At 37.2% G+C, this 22500-nt stretch overlaps 3 protein-coding genes across 3 annotated transcripts in view; all 3 read left to right on the top strand.

Annotated features, from left to right (window-relative positions):
• Nucleotides 1-345: 345 nt before the first annotated feature.
• Nucleotides 346-10654, top strand: LOC107754730 (ribosomal protein S6 kinase alpha-3-like). Its single transcript, XM_016571297.1, has 20 exons — nt 346-1645; nt 1755-1836; nt 1989-2069; nt 2226-2305; nt 3144-3250; nt 3494-3531; nt 3693-3835; nt 3922-3992; nt 4067-4155; nt 4262-4326; nt 5519-5621; nt 5706-5836; nt 5922-6047; nt 6287-6376; nt 6468-6626; nt 6945-7106; nt 7216-7292; nt 7419-7536; nt 7624-7764; nt 9141-10654. Exons 2-20 carry the CDS (start codon nt 1806-1808, stop codon nt 9261-9263), a joined length of 1935 nt encoding a protein of 644 aa, XP_016426783.1. The 5' UTR covers nt 346-1645; nt 1755-1805; the 3' UTR covers nt 9264-10654.
• Nucleotides 10655-11796: 1142 nt separating this feature from the next.
• On the top strand, nt 11797-16970 carry LOC107754731 (eukaryotic translation initiation factor 1A, X-chromosomal-like). Its single transcript, XM_016571298.1, has 9 exons — nt 11797-11978; nt 13158-13241; nt 13700-13743; nt 15115-15174; nt 15366-15416; nt 15510-15591; nt 15746-15837; nt 16690-16708; nt 16889-16970. The coding sequence occupies exons 1-8, from the start codon at nt 11963-11965 to the stop codon at nt 16693-16695; spliced, it is 435 nt and encodes a 144-aa protein (XP_016426784.1). The 5' UTR covers nt 11797-11962; the 3' UTR covers nt 16696-16708; nt 16889-16970.
• A 1970-nt stretch (nt 16971-18940) lies between these two features.
• LOC107754729 (MAP7 domain-containing protein 2-like) overlaps nt 18941-22500 on the top strand; it is a 21924-nt gene continuing 18364 nt past the window's right edge. Inside the window, exons 1-4 of the mRNA XM_016571296.1 lie at nt 18941-19252; nt 21198-21311; nt 21424-21531; nt 21684-21761. Of these exons, the coding sequence (XP_016426782.1) occupies nt 19210-19252; nt 21198-21311; nt 21424-21531; nt 21684-21761 (343 nt within the window). The 5' untranslated portion in view covers nt 18941-19209. The remainder of the gene's footprint in view (nt 19253-21197; nt 21312-21423; nt 21532-21683; nt 21762-22500) is intronic.

Below are 22500 nucleotides of genomic sequence, written 5' to 3'. Positions count from 1 at the left end.
CCAGGCCCCCTCAGTCATCTCATCGGCTCTCAAACTTCTAGAATTTAAATTCAGTTTTAGATTCATTTGCAAAGACGTCCGCACCATTATTTAAGTAAATTTTTTACACAAACCCTTTGTTGTAGATGTGACAAATATAAGATACATAGGACTTAATAATTAATATTGCATGTATTATGTAAGAGAATAGTACAATATACTAAATACAGCTGTGTTCTGAGTTAAATACAATGACACATTCCATATAAATCTCCAATTAATGCATTTTACAGGCTGTTCTGTTCCTGCTCAAATTCACTGTAAAAAAAAATGCAATGCCGCATAAAAGCCAGACTGAAATATTTCTGCTCTGACCCATCTCAGCACTTAGTATCAAAATATAATGTTGCATATGGCTGTGTAAATGCATTTATGCAACCTCAGAGCAGCATTACACTGTCTGTGCAAAAGCGCCTAAATTCTACTTCAGAACTGCAGTGCCAGCTTGTTTTGCAGTGTAAATTTGTATATTTCAAAAAGGGAAATTTTGAAATCGATAATTCTGGTCGTGGAATCTGATTGGTCAATACAGTGTTACAGCCATGCCAACATTCATGATGTATTAACAGCTATTAACGCGTTCTGTTATTGTTGGTGAGTTTATCCTTATAATCTTAATAAATCAACTTTGCTGGATTAAAAGACCCATTTTTTATTAAACAAACGGCTCTGTCTGTCGTTGGTGAGCTTCTAACTATTCTGCCAGCTCGAAATTCTAGTGAAAGCAGGTCAGGAGAGAAGCTTTGATTATTAATGAAGTACATAGTCTGGTAATGGTAAAACCAAGAACGTAGCAGAATAGCAGAATAAAAAGGCTCGTTTAAGATATTTGCTCTCAAATTGTTATTGTGCACCGATACACACACGTTTCTGACTTGTTGACGCACTTATATCGTCCTCCTCTTATCCTGTCATTTTCTTTCTGTCATTTTTTACCTCTGTGGTGGATATAGACATCTGTGGTCTTTTTCAGATGTCATCCGCCATTCAGTTTCATTCATATTGGCAGACTGGTGTGTGCAATCTATTGATAGAACTCTGTGTGTATGACTAGATTATGAGCCAGTCACACCCTGTTTCTCATCTCAAGTGTATGTTAAGAGAAAGAGATAGTGAAAGTAGGGAAGAAGACGATACATGATATGAAGTTGAGTGTAGCACTTTTAGCTCTATCTAATACATATATCATTAAGTTAGTATTTTAGCTTCTAGAGTTTATCTTCTGGACAGTTGTGGGTGTTCAGTCATTTATTCATTCAGTTAGTCAGATGGGCCTGGTTTATACCCTCTGCTTCTTTTATTTGGTGTTTATTCTCTCTCTCCTCCTACAGGCTTTGGCATGCTGCTCCTCTGCTGTGTGTGTGTGTTTGCTTGACTCTCAGACCTTTTTTGGGCACGAGTTTGTATTGACGTGTTGATTGTTTGATGTTGTATTGCATGTTTTGTTGTTGACACGTGCATCCTCATACATCATATGTCTCCTTTATAGGATGAGGGCTTGGTCAAGGAAATCAGCATCACTCACCACGTCAAGGAGGGCTCGGAAAAAGCGGACACACGACAGTTTGAACTCTGCAAGGTGCTGGGCCAGGGATCTTTTGGCAAGGTGAACTGCTCACATATGTGAAAATCGAACGTTATCCGTTTTTATTATTGTGTTTACATGCAGAAGCATCATTCTGTTGGTTTTCATTTAATGGCGCATGCTTCTGCAGGTATTCCTTGTCAAGAAGATAACTGAGCCCGATGCAGGACAGCTCTATGCTATGAAAGTACTAAAGAAAGCTACATTGAAAGGTGTGTGTGTGTTTGTATATTGTTTTATGTGTTGACAACTTCTTTAAAAGCATTTGCTGTCAGTGCATTATTATTGAAGTTGCACAAACTGAAAAAGGAAGTTTTTATAATGGGGATTTATAATGTTTTTTTTTGGGTGTGTGTGGTTTCAGTACGAGATCGAATGCGTACAAAGATGGAGAGAGACATACTAGTTGAGGTCAACCATCCTTTTATTGTTAAACTGCACTATGGTGAGTTATTGACATCCCATCACCAATCAGATTCTTACGCTTCATGGTTGTATGTTTCTGTTGAACTTTAATTGAACTTGGAGTACAACTTCTTATTACTAATTATATTTAAATGCATGTGTTACAAATCTTGAATCTTTTCTTTTGATTCCTCAGCATTTCAGACAGAAGGCAAACTCTATCTGATTCTGGACTTTCTCAGAGGAGGAGATCTCTTCACTCGCCTGTCCAAAGAGGTGAATTACGTGTCTAGAGACAGAAAAATCCAACATGTACAAGTATTTTTTTTTATGTTTTTGAAAGAAGTCTCTTATTCTCACCAAGGCTGCATTTATGTAATCACAAATACAGTAAAAACAGTAATATTGTGAAATATTATTGCAATTTTAAATAACTGTTTTATAATCTAATATATTTAAAAAATGTAATATATCCCTATGATGGCAAAGCTGAATTTTCACAGTGGCGGGCCGTGCATTTTACACCTAGGCCTTCAGTGGCGTCCTACATGAATTAATCCATCTCTTCATACCATCATAATGATGCCACGGCTATAGAAACCATAAATATTACACAGTAATGCAGTATAACAGGGCACTACATAACCGCATTCATGGAAAAATATATTAAAACTAAATCAGTGATTCTGATAGTGTTTAGGCCAGCAGAGAAGACTTTGCTGGCCCTGACGGCCCACCACTGAATTTTCAGCATCATTACTCCAGTCTTTAGTGTCACACGATCCTTTAGAAATCATTCTAATATACTGATTAGTTGCTCAGTAAAAATTGTATTATCAGTCAAAATGGCTGTTTAATATTTTTGTGGAAACTGTGATCAGTTTTCTTCAGGACTCTTTGACAAATAGAATGTTTAAAAGCACAGCATTTATTTAAAATAGTTTTTGTAACAATGTAAGAATCTTTACTGTCACTTTTGATTGATTTAATCCATCCTTGCTAAATAAAAATATCAATTTCTTGCAAAAAAAAATCGACGTTTGAATGATAAAATAATGTAAGAATAGATGAAGTTCTGCTAATTCTTCTACCCCCTTTTCATGTCTTTATGTAGGTGATGTTTACAGAGGAGGATGTAAAGTTCTACCTTGCAGAGCTGGCTTTGGCCTTGGACCATTTACATGGACTGGGAATCATCTACAGAGATCTCAAACCAGAAAAGTATGCTTCTCACCCACGTATTAAGTAAAGTTGTGAGGTGTCTCGACTCAGTACAACAGCAAAGTGCATAGTAACTACATGTTTAAGAACACATTATATACCACAAATATTTGAATAATTCTAATTCTAATCAATAAATAATTGTAATATATCCACATATTACGATGTTTCTAATAATCACACTTTGACTAACTCAATGTATTGCACATTTGCATAAGAGAACTAAATTTGGATCTCTTTCAGTATTCTTTTGGATAATGATGGACACATCAAACTTACAGGTATGTGTGTTTTATCACTAATAATGATAACTTGGTATATAACAATCTTGAATGAGTTTGTCATAGTTTCAGATTTGTCTTTTTGAGCATTTTGTCAGAATCTCACAATGATAAGTCTTAGTGCGTGTAAGATTTGTTGTGTCTTTGTGTGTGTTTCCTAGACTTTGGGTTGAGTAAAGAGTCCACTGACCATGAGAACAAGGCATATTCATTCTGTGGTACGGTGGAATATATGGCTCCAGAGGTGGTCAACCGCAGAGGTCACACTCACAGTGCTGATTGGTGGTCCTACGGTGTGCTAATGGTAAGAGGGTTAATATTGTATTTGTATATTACAACATAATTTTTGTGTCACAGTGCAGTGATTATGATGTATTTCTACCTCCTCAGTTTGAAATGCTGACCGGAACGCTTCCATTCCAGGGGAAAGACCGAAAGGAGACCATGACAATGATCTTAAAGTAAGTCTTATTTACTCAAAACGCTGATCTTTATAATGGAGTCTTTGTACTGACGTTGGTTTCTGTGTCTCCAGGGCCAAGCTGGGCATGCCTCAGTTTCTTAGCCCAGAGGCCCAGTCCCTGCTCCGCAATCTGTTCAAGAGGAATGCTGGCAACCGCTTAGGTGAGGAAAGCTCATTTTCTACTAGTTTTCCAAGAACAGGTTGTACATGCTGAGTAAATTTGGTGAATTGCAGTCTGTTCATTGATTGTTGGGGTTGGAATTTCAGGAGCCGGGCCTGATGGAGTAGAAGAGATCAAAAGACATTGGTTCTTCAGCACAATTGACTGGAATGTACGTTTTTTTTTTTATGTCAAATAAGTTTTTAGTCAGTCATCGAATAACCTTGCAATAATCACAAGTTCCAGGATTCATTTTCTTATATGCGGAATCTAAGTTTTAAGAAAAATTTATGATTCACAGATATAATGAATCCATAAGTAAAAAATCATCTAAACATCCTCATGTTGCCGCTGTGATTAGAGGCTTTTTCCATCTATTAAAGGGGACATCGGATGACCGTTTTTCACAAGTTGGTATGATTTTTTTTTAGGGTCTTCATGAAAAGTCTGCAACATACTTTGGTTAAAATTCCTCAATAATTCTGTAAAACAACACCCTTTTACCTTGTTAAAAACAGCTCTGTTCACAGTGACCTGTTTCAGTGCATGTCTCTTTAAGTGATAATGAGCTACTGCTCACCCCACCCCCCGTTTTTTGAGTATTGGTGGCGTTTTACCGTCTAAAACAAAACTAATCCACTGCATCCTCAGTGACTCGTGTTCACTTTAACATCCAACTACAAAACACCTGCTTTGCTTATGAGACACTGTTGTCGCTTTAGCTGCTCGAGCGTGGAGAAAACGACGGACAGCATACTACCGGCTGAGGGCGGAAATATGCTAATACGGGACAGTCCGTCGGCGATGATGTCATACTGCTCAGAAAATCAAAACGGCTTGATAATTGAGACTGTTCAGGTTTTTGGGGGATTTAAAAAAAATAGATTTTTATCATTGTAGGCTGGTTGTGTCTACACACTGCTTAGACACATTTATATGCAAACGCCATGTAAAAGTGAATTTTGTATCCGATGTCCCCTTTAATATTGTTTAGATTTTAGCCAAAATTGGATATCTAATTGTATATGTGCATTTCCTCTATTTTAACTTTTAGATTACCTTTCTGCCATCAACTGTTCACAAAGTTAATCTTTAAAGCATTAATAATTTAATCAAATTAAAATGAATATCCATTTTTCATACTACACATTATAATGTTGTGATGCCTAACTTCACTTGTACAATTTAAAACGTATTTTTGATTTATTTACACAAACTAGTATAGAATTTCAATATTGACGATTTAACAATAATTATTGGCTTATCAGTGTCAGCTATAATTGTAACATCAGTGCACTAATTTTTATGCATTTAGTTTCTTTAAAAATATATTTTAAATTTAAATGAGTTTTTCCCCCCTCTAGAAATTATACAGAAAGGAAGTGACTCCTCCCTTTAAACCAGTCATCCAGAGGCCAGACGACACATTTTACTTTGACTCGGAGTTCACTGCCAAAACCCCACGAGGTGTGTGTGATGCAAATATAATGTATTATATTATAATCCCAACAATCTACTGGTACTCAGTTTTTACTTTTTCATTTGTCCCAGACTCTCCTGGTGTCCCTCCAAGTGCCAATGCCCATCAGCTCTTCAGAGGGTTTAGCTTTGTTTCCCCTGGAGTAGAAGAGGAGAGCCAGCCACCCATTCAGAGCAACCTCAACATGAGCGGCATACTGCAGGTATCCTTGCGTCACTCACACACACTCACACACTTCTCTCACACCTGCAACATGGGAATAAAGTGTATGCATGTATGTCATACAGCAACCCCAACGGAGCACGCTTCAGTTCACGGATGTATATGATGTTAAAGAAGACATTGGTGTGGGCTCTTACTCCATCTGCAAGCGCTGTGTGCACAAGAGCACAGGCATGGACTATGCAGTCAAGGTAAATATATCTCTACATCTGTTTTGTTACTGATGTCTTCATGGTTCTTATAGTTTTATAGAGAGCTGTGTTGGCAGTTCTGATTGCTTTGTCAGATGTAAAAGAGGTGTGTCAAAGTATTAATTGGTTTTTCCATGTGTATTCATCACTACCCTTCACAAGTTTAGGGTTGGTATGATTTTAAAAGAAGATTCTTATGCTCACCAAGGCTGCATTTGGTTTCAATGGTTGGATTGCAGATTATCAGTAAGGAGAGGAGAGATCCAACAGAGGAGGTTGAGATTCTGCTGCGTTATGGACAACATCCCAACATCATCACTCTGAAAGACGTGAGTGATTGTTTGTGTGCCTGTAGGACACTTATAACCGTAAAGTCTCAGGTTTTGTCTCCTGTTATTCTGAGTCTTTATGGGTTTATAGGTATTCAATGATGGGCGATCGGTGTACCTGGTCACAGAGTTGATGAAAGGTGGAGAACTACTGGATAAAATCCTCCGACAAAAGTTTTTCTCTGAGAGAGAGGCCAGTGCTGTCCTGCACACCATTACAAAGACTGTTGAATATCTGCATGCCCAAGGGGTAAGAGCATTCTCGCACACACAGCAAACATTACTGATTAAGATTTAATTTAGCCAGGATAATTAAGTACACTGTTAACCATTGAAATGTCTTTTTTGGTGTGCCTTCAATCAAACTCGTATGCATCATTATTATTATATATTTTTTTAAAGTTATTTTTATTTATTTAAATGCATATTTTAGATGTATATATTTATTATGAGTTGTTATGGTTCATAGATATGCACTTTGGTTATTAAATAAATATATATATATTTATATATATTTTTTAATAAATAAATATTTATCAAGGTAAATAGATTGTCACTTTGGTTACAGGTAGTACACAGAGACCTAAAGCCCAGTAATATCCTGTACGTGGACGAATCAGGCAACCCAGAATCAATCAGGATCTGTGATTTTGGTTTTGCCAAACAACTCCGAGCAGAAAATGGACTGCTGATGACACCATGCTACACTGCTAACTTTGTTGCTCCAGAGGTACCTTTTGATTTGTTTTAGATGAGAGGCTAGATATATCTATATTATATTATTTTTGTAAGTTATATTCAATACTCTGTTATTATTTGTGTTTGTGTTATCCCCTCAGGTCCTGAAGAAGCAAGGCTATGATGCAGCCTGTGATATCTGGAGTCTTGGAGTTCTCCTTTATACCATGCTTACAGGGTACTTTAACATACTATACAAGTCAGATTTTATGCATGCATTTTTCTGTTGCATATAGATCTTGATTTTGTTCAAAAACAATATTCATATCAGTTTAAAAACTCGCCGCTCTTATCCATCCTTCAGGTTCACTCCGTTTGCTAATGGCCCGGAAGATACACCGGAAGAAATTCTGGTTCGGATTGGCAGTGGGAAATTCTCGCTTTCTGGAGGATATTGGAATTCTGTATCGTTCGAGGCTAAGGTTGAAGGCCCTCCTTTTGTTTATCAGACTTCCTTAGCCTCATGTATATGTATTTGATGTATAGTCTTTAAACCTCTTTGGTGACAGGACCTGGTCTCAAAGATGCTTCATGTTGATCCTCATAAGAGATTGACTGCTGCTCAAGTTATTCGTCACCCATGGATAGTCAACAAGGACCAGCTACCAAAATACCAACTTAACCGCCAGGATGCACCTCATCTAGTGAAGGTTTGCTTTGCAATAATTCATTGTCACCCCAACAGTCCAGTATTATCATTATAATTAGGGCTGGGCAAGTTAACGCGTTAATTAACGCCGACAATTATTTTATCGCGCATTAACACAGTTTTTTATTATTATGAAAGTCTGTTGCTCACTGGCTCTGAATATACATACAGACAAACCATGGGTCACAGGAGGGGTGGGATGTTGATCAGTACTGGCTTGGGATGGGCGTCATCATGCATCTCAACCAATGTGAGCATTTGGGGTGGGCCTAAAGACTGCAGCAGCGCTCACATGAACGCTCCCGATAAAATTATTTAGGCTAAACATCAACATTCACAAACCACTGTTCCCTGTTATTTTAAACAGAAAAGCAAGCATGGGCTGCTGCGTGCATGCCATGGCTCCCTTTATTATCATTAAAAAGCTGACATCTCAATCAATCAATGAATATATGCACAATGAATCTTCCATAATGTCTACACTTCATGTGTTAATGAGAGGATTCGTAAGCACGCAATTTTCAGCACGGCGTAAGAACTTTTGAGCGGTGAGTGAATTCTAACTTAAATACCTTTGATTGGCCAATGCGTTCCTGAAATCAACAGATCTGTGACTGTCTACATTGCTCAATGCGGCAAACACGTGTTATAAATAGAAACTGTCTATGCTTGTGCATGTTAATCATTCTTGTTATATTAGTTGTTCTTGTTGCTTTTGTGCAATAGAACAATTTATATATTGTTTTTAGATATTTTATGTTTAGATATGTCTGTTTTGCAGGAGTCCCGCGAATCATTTTCTTATCCCGTGCACACACACGAGTCTTTACCCGTCCACACTAGCCCATCAAGTGTTGTCCCACGCCGCACTCTGTTGCGCAGCATTGGGTCCCGCGATAGTGCAGGTCTCTACTCGGAAGGTGCCTGTTATAATGTTATGATCGAGGCTCTGGACTCTGAGCATAACTTTTTTCTATAACAAACTAGACAAAACGTTAATTCCCTGGCAGTGGCAAATAGCTTTGGTTTTATATTTAATTTGATTACAATAATGTTTAAGTTGGAGTTTACAAGAAATAATTTAACTGCTACTATGTAAAGGGAATACTGCTGTAAAAAAAGCACCTTATTTGTTTAAAGTGTTTGCAAACAAATGTTATTTCACTTTTGTTCATATAGCAGTACTTTTAAAATAAAAGCGATTTTATCGCAATACACTACTTTTGAATTCATAATTGAATTTTGAGCATAACAGTGCGATTAATCGCAGAAAATCATGCGATTAATCGCGATTTTTAATCGTTGCCCAGCACTAATTATAATACTTAATGCTTCTGTTTGACTCCGTATTCTTATTATTTTCCCCTTTTATCTCAGGGAGCAATGGCAGCCACGTATTCAGCCCTGAACAGAAATGTTTCTCCCGTTCTGGATCCGGTGGGATGCTCCACACTCGCTCAGCGTCGTGGTGCCAAAAAGTTGACCTCTACCGCCCTGTGACCGTTCAGATTTAAACCCCAAACTACAAATGGCGCATAAATTTGTGAGATGTATGGTGGTTCTACTGTCGTCATGGAATGGCAGCCCAAACCAAAAAAAACAAACAAACACTTTTTTTTTTAGTTCTTGTCATTGATGCATCATCATGTAGAATGTTATAAAAAAGCTCTTAGGAGAATATTAAATTCATGTACAATTGTTTTATGAAAACACTCTAGAAATGTACTTCATATGGGATTATATATGAATATGAAAATATTTCTGTGAGTCTGTGTGGAGATAATGTATGATGTTAAGGGGCTGTGATTCACAGTTTGTTTTCTGTATTGTGGTGGTGGTGATGTCATGTCTAGCGATTGCATGGAGCCGTACTATTTCTAGTATTATTATCTGATCATAGCTGTGCCCACCCTCTTCAAGACAGACCTCACGTGCTGAAATGGCTTACTGAAGCTTTTCCTTTTGAAAGAAAGAGCTGTCAGTCAGTAATGCCACTACACGCAACTTTAGATGGTGCAACTTTAGATGGTTTAAACATGGTGCAGTGTTGAAACCATTTGTGAAATCAAAGAGAACTATGCAAGTTAACTTACAATCCTCATTGTATGTCCCTAGAGATGTAGTGTGTCACAAACCAAGAATTTTGTGTTGATATAGTGTTTTAATTGGGCAAAGTGGTCCAAAAACCCTTTGTCATGCACATGTGTCTTAAAGGGCATTTGATTTGCAAAAAAGGCAATCCAAATAGTGACCTCATTCTTTAAATCTTCTTCCTCTCCAGCAGACCAATACCCTTCATATAAGAGCTACTCATCAGAACTTATATGAGAACACTTGTATGCTGTATCTTTCATAATGGATATGGTAACATAATGTAGGAGCTGACGGTAGATGGATATATAAGGGCAGTTGTTGTTGTTTTTTTACTGGGAATGACCAATATACTGCTGTCTTACTGTCTTAAGTGATTCCTAACACTCCTTTTTTGTATTTCTTGATGTTCATTCTCTTCATGAAATTAAAGGGAAATATGCAGGCTATTAACCAAGATTGTTCCCGTTTTCTCAATCATAATTTTAAAGACTATTCAGAATGTATTATTTTATACCTGGCAATTAACTGTTTTTTTTTTTAATGTTAATGTATATGTATGTCTGAATGTGAGGCCACATGTTTGGTGAGACTCGGGCCACAGACGACGTCTGCATGTTCTGGAATTAATTTACATGAATTAGTTAAACTGTTCTTTTTTTATTGTTGCTGCTGTATTTTAATAATAACAGTGCAAGTGAGAAATATGTCCTAGTGATCTCTTCTGGCCACTATTGTGTAACACTGGCCATGTATTTTTGCAGCACGGTTGTGCTTGAGAGAGCAGGTTTTTACCCCTGTATTAAAAAACAATCTGATTAAGTTGAAGTAAAATAAATCTTGCAATTCAGTTTTATGTTTTTCTTCGAATTACTCCGCAGCATTGAAACCTTTAAAATGTATTGTCCTCGATGAACACGTTTTGGCGCTTTGTATTTCCAGCCCAATGAAATTGTGTCTTTGAGAGTATAAATAAAGTTTTTATGTAAAATAGTGTTTTGCGCAGGCGTGGATTACTGCTTAAGCGGAAGTCTTCAGAAAAAAAGGGAGAGGGGAACTATTTGACGTCCTCCTCCTTGAAATTTAACATTTCTTTATTCAAATACTTTGTTACACGACATCACCGAACAAAGACAGCAGTATTTGTAATCCGAACATGCCAAAGAATAAAGGTAAGGGAAATATAACACTTTATAGTGTTTGAGCAGTTGTTAACGGAGCGGAATGAAGTCGCCCGGCCTGCGCGAGCAATGCGGCCGCAACGTGACCAGCACCGGCGCTCCTCACTCAAACTACGAGCTCTCAGGCGCTAAGGCCCTGTGTCCACCAAAGCGTTTTTCCCCGCGGCTAGCGTGTGTTTTCAGTTGTTCTCAATGGGAGCGCCGCGTTTTTTAAAACGCCAGGAGCGTGCCGAGCGCTGAGCGTCTTTTTCGCGCTGAGCGCTGAGCGTTCGGGCGAGCATCTCAACTGAAAAAGCGCTGCGCCACAAAAAGCGCTCTCAAGCGCTCGCAGCTGGGCGTTTTCAGCAGAGCGCCTGGCGTTTTCAGCTGGCTAAAAACGCTTTGGTGGACACAGGGCCTAAGCGAGCAGTCGCTAGTTGAGCTGTAGTATATTTTTACGATGCTGACACTGATGTGTATAACCAGACCGTTTGTGGCCTGTAAAGTTACCCTTTCTGTGTGTTGCATCATTACGCGGGTATGCGGCGACAACTGCCTTTTGTATGTTATTTGTGTGTAGTTTTTACCCCTGTATTAAAAAACAATCTGATTAAGTTGAAGTAAAATAAATCTTGCAATTCAGTTTTATGTTTTTCTTCGAATTACTCCGCAGCATTGAAACCTTTAAAATGTATTGTCCTCGATGAACACGTTTTGGCGCTTTGTATTTCCAGCCCAATGAAATTGTGTCTTTGAGAGTATAAATAAAGTTTTTATGTAAAATAGTGTTTTGCGCAGGCGTGGATTACTGCTTAAGCGGAAGTCTTCAGAAAAAAAGGGAGAGGGGAACTATTTGACGTCCTCCTCCTTGAAATTTAACATTTCTTTATTCAAATACTTTGTTACACGACATCACCGAACAAAGACAGCAGTATTTGTAATCCGAACATGCCAAAGAATAAAGGTAAGGGAAATATAACACTTTATTGTTTGAGCAGTTGTTAACGGAGCGGAATGAAGTCGCCCGGCCTGCGCGAGCAATGCGGCCGCAACGTGACCAGCACCGGCGCTCCTCACTCAAACTACGAGCTCTCAGGCGCTAAGCGAGCAGTCGCTAGTTGAGCTGTAGTGTAATTTTACGATGCTGACACTGATGTGTATAACCAGACCGTTTGTGGCCTGTAAAGTTACCCTTTCTGTGTGTTGCATCATTACGCGGGTATGCGGCGACAACTGCCTTTTGTATGTTATTTGTGTGTAATTCAGTTAACTGGTTCGTTTAAAACAAGCAAGTTATTTTATCCTGCATGACGGGCAAGTTTATGGTATATTAACCAGGTTGAAGTCTGACATAAAATAATAGTGAGAAAATGACTTTTTTTGTGTGTGTTTTTAAATAAAACCGTTTATTGGACTTTACCTCAAAATCTAAAATTGTCACTCTATGTCCCCTGATAATATAATAATAATAATAATATAGTCTAGAAATATTTAATGCTTAATTTTATGATAAAAGCCCAGTTTTGTAGAGCAACCTCTGGCTTTGGAAAGGTGCTATAAAAGTTTAAAAAAATATTATTATCATTATTATTAATCAAAAACCTGTTGTTTCACATTTGATCAATGTTAACATTTGTATTAATAAATAAAAGATAAAATAATACTTCATCACGTAAACCTAAGTTGCTTCAGTCCAATAAATGTTCATCTTGAAATATTGCTAACGATATAAAAGTTATGCATGTTTAAGATTATTAAAATGTAAGATTATGTATGATGAATACACTAAAAGGAATTATACTAAAAGGCCTTGTACTTACTAAAAAAAGTATAAACTACTATCAATCAGAGGGCAAAAGGAATGTATCATTCTTGTATCAGATATGATACAGCAGGCTGTATAGGGTTAATGTGAATATTCTGAGCGAAAATAAAGGCCTATCAGCCCTATTACTACATATACAGTGTGTCACGTGTATGTAAATAGATGTACAAGTGTCTATTGGGTTTTAATTGAATCCAATATTGTAGCTTTTGGAAAAGGTGATATCCAGGATGAGAGAGGGAACTGAAATATAGGGGAAGATCTCATATCTGCTTATTACGTACAAGATAATTCAAAGTGTTAATTTCTTCTCTGTAGGTAAAGGAGGTAAAAATCGGCGGCGTGGTAAGAACGAGAACGAGTCGGAGAAGAGAGAGCTGGTTTTCAAGGAGGATGGCCAGGGTAAGGAAACATACACAACATGTGGGATAGAATTCAAATCCGCCAATAGTTTGGCCATCTGTAAATGATGTGCAAATAAATGACAATTTTCACCTCATCAGTTTTACTCAAAGGTTTGAGGTCAGTAAGTGTGTATCATATTTGATAAATGTTAACATTTAAAATAAATAATTTTAAATGATTTCTGAAGGATTATGTGGCACTGAAGACTGGAGTAATGATGCTGAAAATTCAACTTTGCCATCACAGGAATAAATTACATTTTAAAATATATTAAATAGAAAACATTTAATTTAAATCGTAATAATATTACTCTTTCTGTTGTATATTTGTTTGGTTCTTCCAAAAACATTAAATCCTATTGACCCCAAATGTTTGATCTATAGTGTGTGTGTGTGTGTGTGTGTGTGTGAAGAAACCAGTTCAGTTATCCAAGAATTACCTTTGTCTTGTGCCAGAATATGGTCAGGTGATAAAAATGCTGGGAAATGGACGGCTAGAGGCCATGTGCTTTGTGTGTTTTTAAATAAAACCGTTTATTGGACTTTACCTCAAAATCTAAAATTGTCACTCTATGTCCCCTGATAATATAATAATAATAATAATATAGTCTAGAAATATTTAATGCTTAATTTTATGATAAAAGCCCAGTTTTGTAGAGCAACCTCTGGCTTTGGAAAGGTGCTATAAAAGTTTAAAAAAATATTATTATCATTATTATTAATCAAAAACCTGTTGTTTCACATTTGATCAATGTTAACATTTGTATTAATAAATAAAAGATAAAATAATACTTCATCACGTAAACCTAAGTTGCTTCAGTCCAATAAATGTTCATCTTGAAATATTGCTAACGATATAAAAGTTATGCATGTTTAAGATTATTAAAATATAAGATTATGTATGATGAATACACTAAAAGGAATTATACTAAAAGACCTTGTACTTACTAAAAAAAGTATAAACTACTATCAATCAGAGGGCAAAAGGAATGTATCATTCTTGTATCAGATATGATACAGCAGGCTGTATAGGGTTAATGTGAATATTCTGAGCGAAAATAAAGGCCTATCAGCCCTATTACTACATATACAGTGTGTCACGTGTATGTAAATAGATGTACAAGTGTCTATTGGGTTTTAATTGAATCCAATATTGTAGCTTTTGGAAAAGGTGATATCCAGGATGAGAGAGGGAACTGAAATATAGGGGAAGATCTCATATCTGCTTATTACGTACAAGATAATTCAAAGTGTTAATTTCTTCTCTGTAGGTAAAGGAGGTAAAAATCGGCGGCGTGGTAAGAACGAGAACGAGTCGGAGAAGAGAGAGCTGGTTTTCAAGGAGGATGGCCAGGGTAAGGAAACATACACAACATGTGGGATAGAATTCAAATCCGCCAATAGTTTGGCCATCTGTAAATGATGTGCAAATAAATGACAATTTTCACCTCATCAGTTTTACTCAAAGGTTTGAGGTCAGTAAGTGTGTATCATATTTGATAAATGTTAACATTTAAAATAAATAATTTTAAATGATTTCTGAAGGATTATGTGGCACTGAAGACTGGAGTAATGATGCTGAAAATTCAACTTTGCCATCACAGGAATAAATTACATTTTAAAATATATTAAATAGAAAACATTTAATTTAAATCGTAATAATATTACTCTTTCTGTTGTATATTTGTTTGGTTCTTCCAAAAACATTAAATCCTATTGACCCCAAATGTTTGATCACCTGTGTGTGTGTGTGTGTGTGTGTGTGTGTGTGTGTGTGTGCAAAGAAACCAGTTCAGTTATCCAAGAATTACCTTTGTCTTGTGCCAGAATATGGTCAGGTGATAAAAATGCTGGGAAATGGACGGCTAGAGGCCATGTGCTTTGATGGGGTCAAGCGACTCTGCCACATTCGAGGAAAGCTCCGGAAAAAGGTAAGCTGATGTTAATGATCTGTAGGTTTATGGATCCGAATGACTGTCATATTTCTATGGCTGTATAGATAATTTGATGTAATTTTGCTCATTTTACCTCTCTTATTTCTGCTTACCTAGAAGACAACCTAAAACGGACACAACTTTTTTTTCTTGCCTAAGTATTAAACATACTGTCATATCTCCTTTAGGTTTGGATCAACGCATCTGACATAATCCTCGTTGGTCTTAGAGATTACCAGGTAGGTTTTTTTTTTTTGTGTGTGTGCAATTTGTCAATTGATATTTTATTATGAAATGAAAAGTTTTTGAATTCTTGAATATGTATTTCACAGGATACCAAAGCAGATGTCATTTTAAAGTACAATGCAGATGAGGCCCGCAGTCTTAAAGCCTATGGAGAGCTTCCAGAACACGGTGAGTCTCAAACTGGCCTTACTGATTTCTGTTTACTGGAAATGTTTTATGGAAATGTCATGGTACTAAAACAAATCGCCCACAATTGTAAATGTCAGATGACGTAGATGCATGCAAGTGAAGGCTCTTGGCTAATCTTCTATCTTTCCTGCAGCTAAAATCAATGAAACTGACACATTTGGACCTGGAGACGATGATGAGATTCAGTTTGATGATATTGGGAGTGACGATGAGGACATTGATGACGTACGTGTTTGATTTGTTTTTATCATGACACTTTTTTTTCTTTCTTTTTTATAAGTGACAAATATCGAAGTGCTGGAATTTGAGTTTTTATTGCCTGTATTACTATATTTCTGCTGTACTAAAAAACTAATATACACTAATATTCAAAAGTTTGGTGAGTTTATTTATTTTTTACATGTTAAATGTAACATGTTAAAAATCGCACAGTAATGTAAAATGTTACAAAAGATTCCTACTTTCTAGAATCCAGAAAAAAATTGATCCGTTTCCACAAAAATATTAAGCAGCATAACTGCTTTCAACATTAAATAATAAAAAGAAATGTTTCTTGAGCACCAAATCCACATATTAGAATGATTTCTGAAGGATCATATGACACTGAAAACTGGAGTAATGATGCTGAAAGCTACATTAAAAAAAAAATGTTATAATAGAAGTGTTATTTTAAATGGTCATACATTATTACTGTTTTTACTGCATTTTTGATTAATTAAATGTAGCATTGTACAGCATATAAGGGGCTGTTCACACAGAATGCGTTTTTCCATTCCAATACGCTACTTTTCCATTGTAAATGCACTAGACAGACGCAAAGATGCATTCTGTGTGAATGGCCCCTAAGAGTCTTTAACAACATTAAGAAACTGAAGAAAACTGAAAAAGTCTTATTGACCCCAAACCTTTGAATGGTAGATATAGATGTTGATAAGCAGTAACTTTATGAAAACTGAATGGTTTAACTGTGTCTGACTGCTCTGGTCTCTCAAGCATCTCTTTTAAGGTTAGAACAACATACGGAAGTGTTTGGAAAAACCTGTACATTTATGTGTTTGTTTCTGCCCTCTCTCACAGATCTGAGTCACGACTGCTGGTGGGTTATATTGTTTACACTGAGAGGAGAGAAAACTTTCTTGTTTGGGAAAAATTGCAGCTTGGGCATAACTGATGCCCCATATCCTACTGCAACCTCCCTCAGAGAAACACTCGGAGGCTTACTGCTTATCTCTATCTGTTTCTCTCTCTCCACTTTCTGTCTCTCATCTCGCTACAGGTCTTCTCCGAGCATTCTGACTGTCACAACAATCGCGCCCTTTCTCATTCAATGACAACCACACAACACAGACTGCATAGTTTTGTTATGATTTTAAAGTATTTATATTGTATTTCACTGTATGTAGTGGAATTTAAAATGCAAAGAAATCCAGAATTTACAATAAAAAGTCAAGCCTTTTATCTGTTTGGACTGAATTTTATTTCTTGTATAGTTGCTTTCTTTTTTTCTGTATTATATTTTCTCCATTTACACTGTCTCTTCATGGAATTTGCATGCATTTCTGCTGGGCCTGAAAAAAATATAAATTAAATTTTTTTTTTTGTTCCCCCTCAGTTTGTACGGAATGGAAGTAGCAGTAACCTATTTTGTCCACTAGTTGGCAGTAGGGACTGAAATGACTATTATCTAATTTCTTTGTTTCCTAATAATGAGTTGATTACAAATCATACAGTCATAACCGTAGGTAGATATTTCTGTCCTTGAGGTTTACAGGTTCTGGTTAAAATGGCAATAGTCTCGATAAGTATTAGAGGTTTTCAGGTTCTGTGTAGAATTAATTTTTTTAGACCTTAGTTTAGTCACGCAGTAGTAAGTTTGGATGTTGTCTGGAGTCGATCTTGTCTACTGTTGGACTAAGAGAAGTACTGACCCACTTCATTTGGACTCGTTACTGGCAGTCCTGCTGCCCTCCGGCTGTATCAGACAGCCACGTTTCATCCATATCACATGGCCCATCTCCACAGAGGAGACCCAGCAGTGACCTCAAACGTCGCGGTTAGATACCTGTGATGCAGTGTTGGTCATTTGACTGCTACTAATGTTTCTTTTGACCCCTTTTTGAGCAAATTCGAAGTGTAAATGAGGCTTTTCACACTTAAAATGGTTAATTCTGAAAAAGAATTAACCGTGTTTTACACTGTTCATCAAGAATCCACGTTACAATTAAAACCCCTAATGTCATCGTTCTTATTGGCATATTTATGAGGTCAGTGGGATTGAATGGACAAATATAGCTAGTGAGTGCACGCTACCTGCTTGTCCATCTGGGAAAAAGTGAAAAATTTCTCCACACACACACACTATGTATACATACATATATACATACAGAGCTGGGTAGTAACTGATTACCAATTTGAGTTGAATTACTGAAATAAATGAACTTTCCACGACATTCTAATTTATTGAGATGCACCTGTATAATCTGAATTAGCCTACGTAATCAGATTCCAAAATTTAAGGACATTTAATTAGATGAAATTACATTTTAAAATACTCGTAATCAGAGTACAGTTAGGCTGCATTTAATGGATTACATGATTACACAATAGCAATAATGTTTCAATAATCAACTACTGAAAATAATATCTGATCCTCTTTCACCTAATATATTTTTATTTGAAGTACCTGAAATTTTAAAATGTATTTTTATTTTTTTTTTAGTAATGAAGTAGGCCTATCACATTTGCATATTCATGGTTCTCTGACGTTGGTTATGGTCACAAGACATGCAGGTAAACAAATAAAATATTTCATTTTTTCAGCAAGTGTTTTATTTTGATTAATTGTAAAATTGTTTTAATTTAACATTTTTATGATTTAATTAATGATTAACTTCTCATTAAACTCATAAACCCCATTTTGGGAAACCTTGACTTATAAACGTTTAATACACTTCATGTCAACAAATGGAATATATGTTCTTTGTATTTTTATAGGCTATCAGTGACCACACAGGATTATCCTATTTAACTCAATGTGAAAAACGAGATCGTTCAAAAGTAATCTAAAAGTAGTCTGATTATATTACCTAAAATGTGTAATTTATATGGATTGACCTACGTTAATAACTACAATTTCTGTCAATATAACATTTTAATTGATATTTCTTTCCTTTAATAATTGATTCGCCTAAATGTGTAATTTGAAAAGTTTTGGTTGTGAATGTGGACGTAGGCAGTCTTTTGTTTCTCGTAGACCTAAATCCGTTTCTCTGTCGTGGTTTTCGCCGCTGTGGATGACGTCACGCCGTGTTTCAGCACCACTGCGCTGTCAAGCCTCTCGCGACTCTCCTCTTCACCGGACAGAAGAACTTTCCTCTCAATCGATTCTTCACTGCAAACCTAACAATCTGCGATAGCGCCACAGAGCGCGTTCTGCTGAGAGTGTGGAAAGCGGATCGGGTCCCGGTAGCGCAGCGGCAGTCCAGGAAGAAGCTGGTAATGCTGTTTCTCTTGGCTTGATTTTTTTTGGGAGGTAGCGTTTTGCTGCGGCGCTGTCCGTGGCATTGCGGTTGGAAGAGCCGCCGGTGGACCGCGAAGATGGCGGAGAACGCTGTCAACACCGATGTCAGTACAACGACAGGTGAGCGACTTGCGCAAAGGTAACATTCCGTCAGTTGTGTTTGCATGTGCATTGGATGAGTAGGACAATGACTTGCTTACACACTCAAATTTCCATGCTTCTGATGCTACAGTGGGGCGAGGAAGAACAATGACGTGCTCATTCGAATCATTTCCTTCTCCAAAGCTTAAAGCTGCTGTCTGCTCTGGCAGACAAAACCCGCTGAAGCTATGATTTATGACGCGTTTACATCGTAACAGGCCTTGCTGCACTTCGAGACCGGTTTTTCATTTATTACTTTTACTTTTTTTTAGTTTAGCCTGTCTGTTGCACACAATTGTCGGCGCGACTCGATGCAGGGGTTTATTGTTTGTTTGATTGCTATCGTCAGATGGGGCAAGTCCATTATTTCTGTAGCCTACTGCGTTGCATTTTCATGGCATGGGAGGCTCTCGAAAGTTGACGGAGCGAGCACCGCCCAATGCTATGAAGTCAAACTCTGATGAGATTAGAGCCGTTAAGACTGAACCACGTCCATTTGCCAAATTAATTTAATGGAAAATCGATGGAGGGAGCTACATCCGGCTCAGGAGCTGCTTCAGTCGCGTGTGTGATCTAAGCAGCATCTGCAGAACTGTCGCTGTCCTAATGCATGTTACTTTTGTGTCCAAACATGTACATTTGACACACATATTGACAAATCATTGTAGCACACTTGTGTTTTGACAAGTGTAGGATAAAGTGTATTATAGTAGCATTAATAATAATAGTACATATCCTTATATACACTAGGTGTGTGTGTGTGTGTGTTTGTGTGTATGTGTGTGCAAATGAAATCGTATATTTATTATTATATTTATAGAACTAAATAAGCAAAGTAGGGTCTTAGATTGTCAAATGATTTCCTTCAAGAATATTTTTATTGATACCATTCTTAATATCGAAACCATTTATATAGAGCAGATATATAAAGATATTATATCAAGATATAATTATATGAAATACATTTTCAGACACATTAAGAAATGTGATTAGGTGTTGTGATGGTTGTTTCTTTGACAAGAATTTCAAATCATGTCTTTAGATGATTGAAAATATATTGTATGCTCTACCTCTATTGTCTGTAGTTAGACCTCATTATTGGCAGGAGTTTTCTGCATGAACATGGCATGAGTATTTTTAGTTGTAGTGCTGTGTTGCGTTGTTTATGGAACTATATGTCATTGAGCGCACACATTCTCAGTCAGCTTTATGTCCACTCTGCTTCTTATAGCAGAGGGTGTGTGTGTAATGGGAATAGAGCTAGGGAAGCGGAGAGGAAGAGAAAAAGCAAAGAGACGGAGCAGACAAAGGACACCATCATGAGTGAGCAATTTATTTAAAAGTCATGTCATGCAGAGGATAGAAAGGAGGTTGATAACTGACCTTACTGAACTAAAAAGAACATCTGACACAGTGCATTTTCACTGCTCTGTCAAGAACCATTTCGGTATTTATTTTTAGAACCAACTGTACCCTTCAAGGCACAAAATGTACATTTCTTCTGTACTAATCTGCCTAATTTATTGATTGTCAGTGAACAGTGTTTATGTGTTCTAGTGGATGCATGATATAACGTCTGACTCTATTAAGTGTACGTGTCTGTGAAATGACTGATTGACCTTATACAGTAGGTGAAGCAAAAGTAACTAGGCCACGGCTTCAGATTCATAATCCAGTCCGGAATGAATCAATGGTCTGTTCTTTGTCCTTGACTCAGAACAGAAATTAAAACTCTGTTTACCTTAATTTGTTCAACAGTAATTCTGTAATGCTCTGTTTTATCTCTTTTTATATACTTATATGTGTGTGTGTCTTTATAGCTCAGATACAATATCTCTGTTTAATAAGGCCAGCTATGTATCAAGGTCCCAAGCTTGCCATTTCAACCAGTTTTCATCCCTCTTGGTGTGTTCTTTTTTCTCAGCAGTCACTCAAGTAATGACATCACCTTTAACTCCGGAAAAGAGACCGCAAAGCAATAGCCATGCATCACCAACTTACCAGAAAACCAACCAAGGCAGTCCTTCTATAAAACACAGTAAGATCAGCCTACATTAATATGTAAAAGCACACATTTTAATTAAAAAGTGTGTGTGTGTGTGTGTATATACATTTCTCCTTCATCCTCGTCCTTTGTCTTCATCCTGAAGCTGATGCTCTGACCCCACCCACTGTCACCGAAAAGAAAACTCAAACCAACGGGCACGCTTCACCTTCACACCATCCACCCAATACCAACGCACTTGCAGGTAAACAATGTAAGTCCCACAGTTTCTGTTGGTGTCGTGTGGACGTCTTCTGTCTCATCTGATTATGTGTCTAAGAGCAGCTCAAGCTGTGTAAAAATGTCTAAGAGATAAAGTGTCTATTTTCCTTTGTTTTTATGTTTCCCTGTCTCTCTCTCTCAAAGATATGGAGGGCTATCTGAAGACAGATGATAGAATGAGACTTGCCAAGGAGAGACGTGAAGAGAGGGAGAGGAGTTTGGGTAAGTGTGTCTGTTCGTGTCTCTGAATGTGTGGGTGCAGTGAATTCAGATAAGTGACTCACAGGGGCGATTCTAAGATTTCGGAGGAATATGAGATGAAGGTTTAATCTATGCATGTGAGATGATTTTATTCAAATGAACTTACATTGCATCGAAGGTCTATATTTTATCAGTTCATGCATTCTTGGACCTATGATCTTAGTGTCACCATGATTTACTGTTTGAGCTACAGTAATGAATAAATGGAACATCATTTTCTAAATCAAATTAATATTAATAGTGGTGGTGTATTGCATTGCACATGATTTAGTGATTTTCACAGGACGCTAGATGCAGTGCAACTCAAGGATAACAAAACAACTTTTTTTTTCAACTTCACACATACATTAACACAATGCTAATTGCCAAAGGGTTTGTCCCATCTAGTGTATATTTACATAGACATTCCCTATGAGAACAGCCCCAAAATTGCTGAAGCTGTCAGTAACAATGATGATGAGCTTTGAGATTGCTGGTGTTGTTTCATAACAAGCCAAAATGAAGTAAATAGTTTCTCTCGCTCTCTCTCTCTCTCTCTCTCTCTCTCAGCTGCACGGGAGCAAGCTATAAAGGAGAAGGAAAGGCGGGCACAGCTGCAGTATGAGAAGACGGTGGAAGAGCGATGGAAGCGGCTGGAGGAGCAGAGACAGAAGGAGGAGCTTCGCAGAGCAGCCGTGGAGGAGAAGAGAAGACAGCAGCT

The sequence above is a fragment of the Sinocyclocheilus rhinocerous genome, unplaced genomic scaffold (assembly GCF_001515625.1).
Source record: "Sinocyclocheilus rhinocerous isolate Xijiao unplaced genomic scaffold, SAMN03320098_v1.1 scaffold7524, whole genome shotgun sequence".
Lineage (NCBI taxonomy): Eukaryota > Metazoa > Chordata > Actinopteri > Cypriniformes > Cyprinidae > Sinocyclocheilus > Sinocyclocheilus rhinocerous.
Note: the sequence above shows the minus strand (reverse complement) of the source record. Positions and strands in the feature narration are given on the sequence as shown.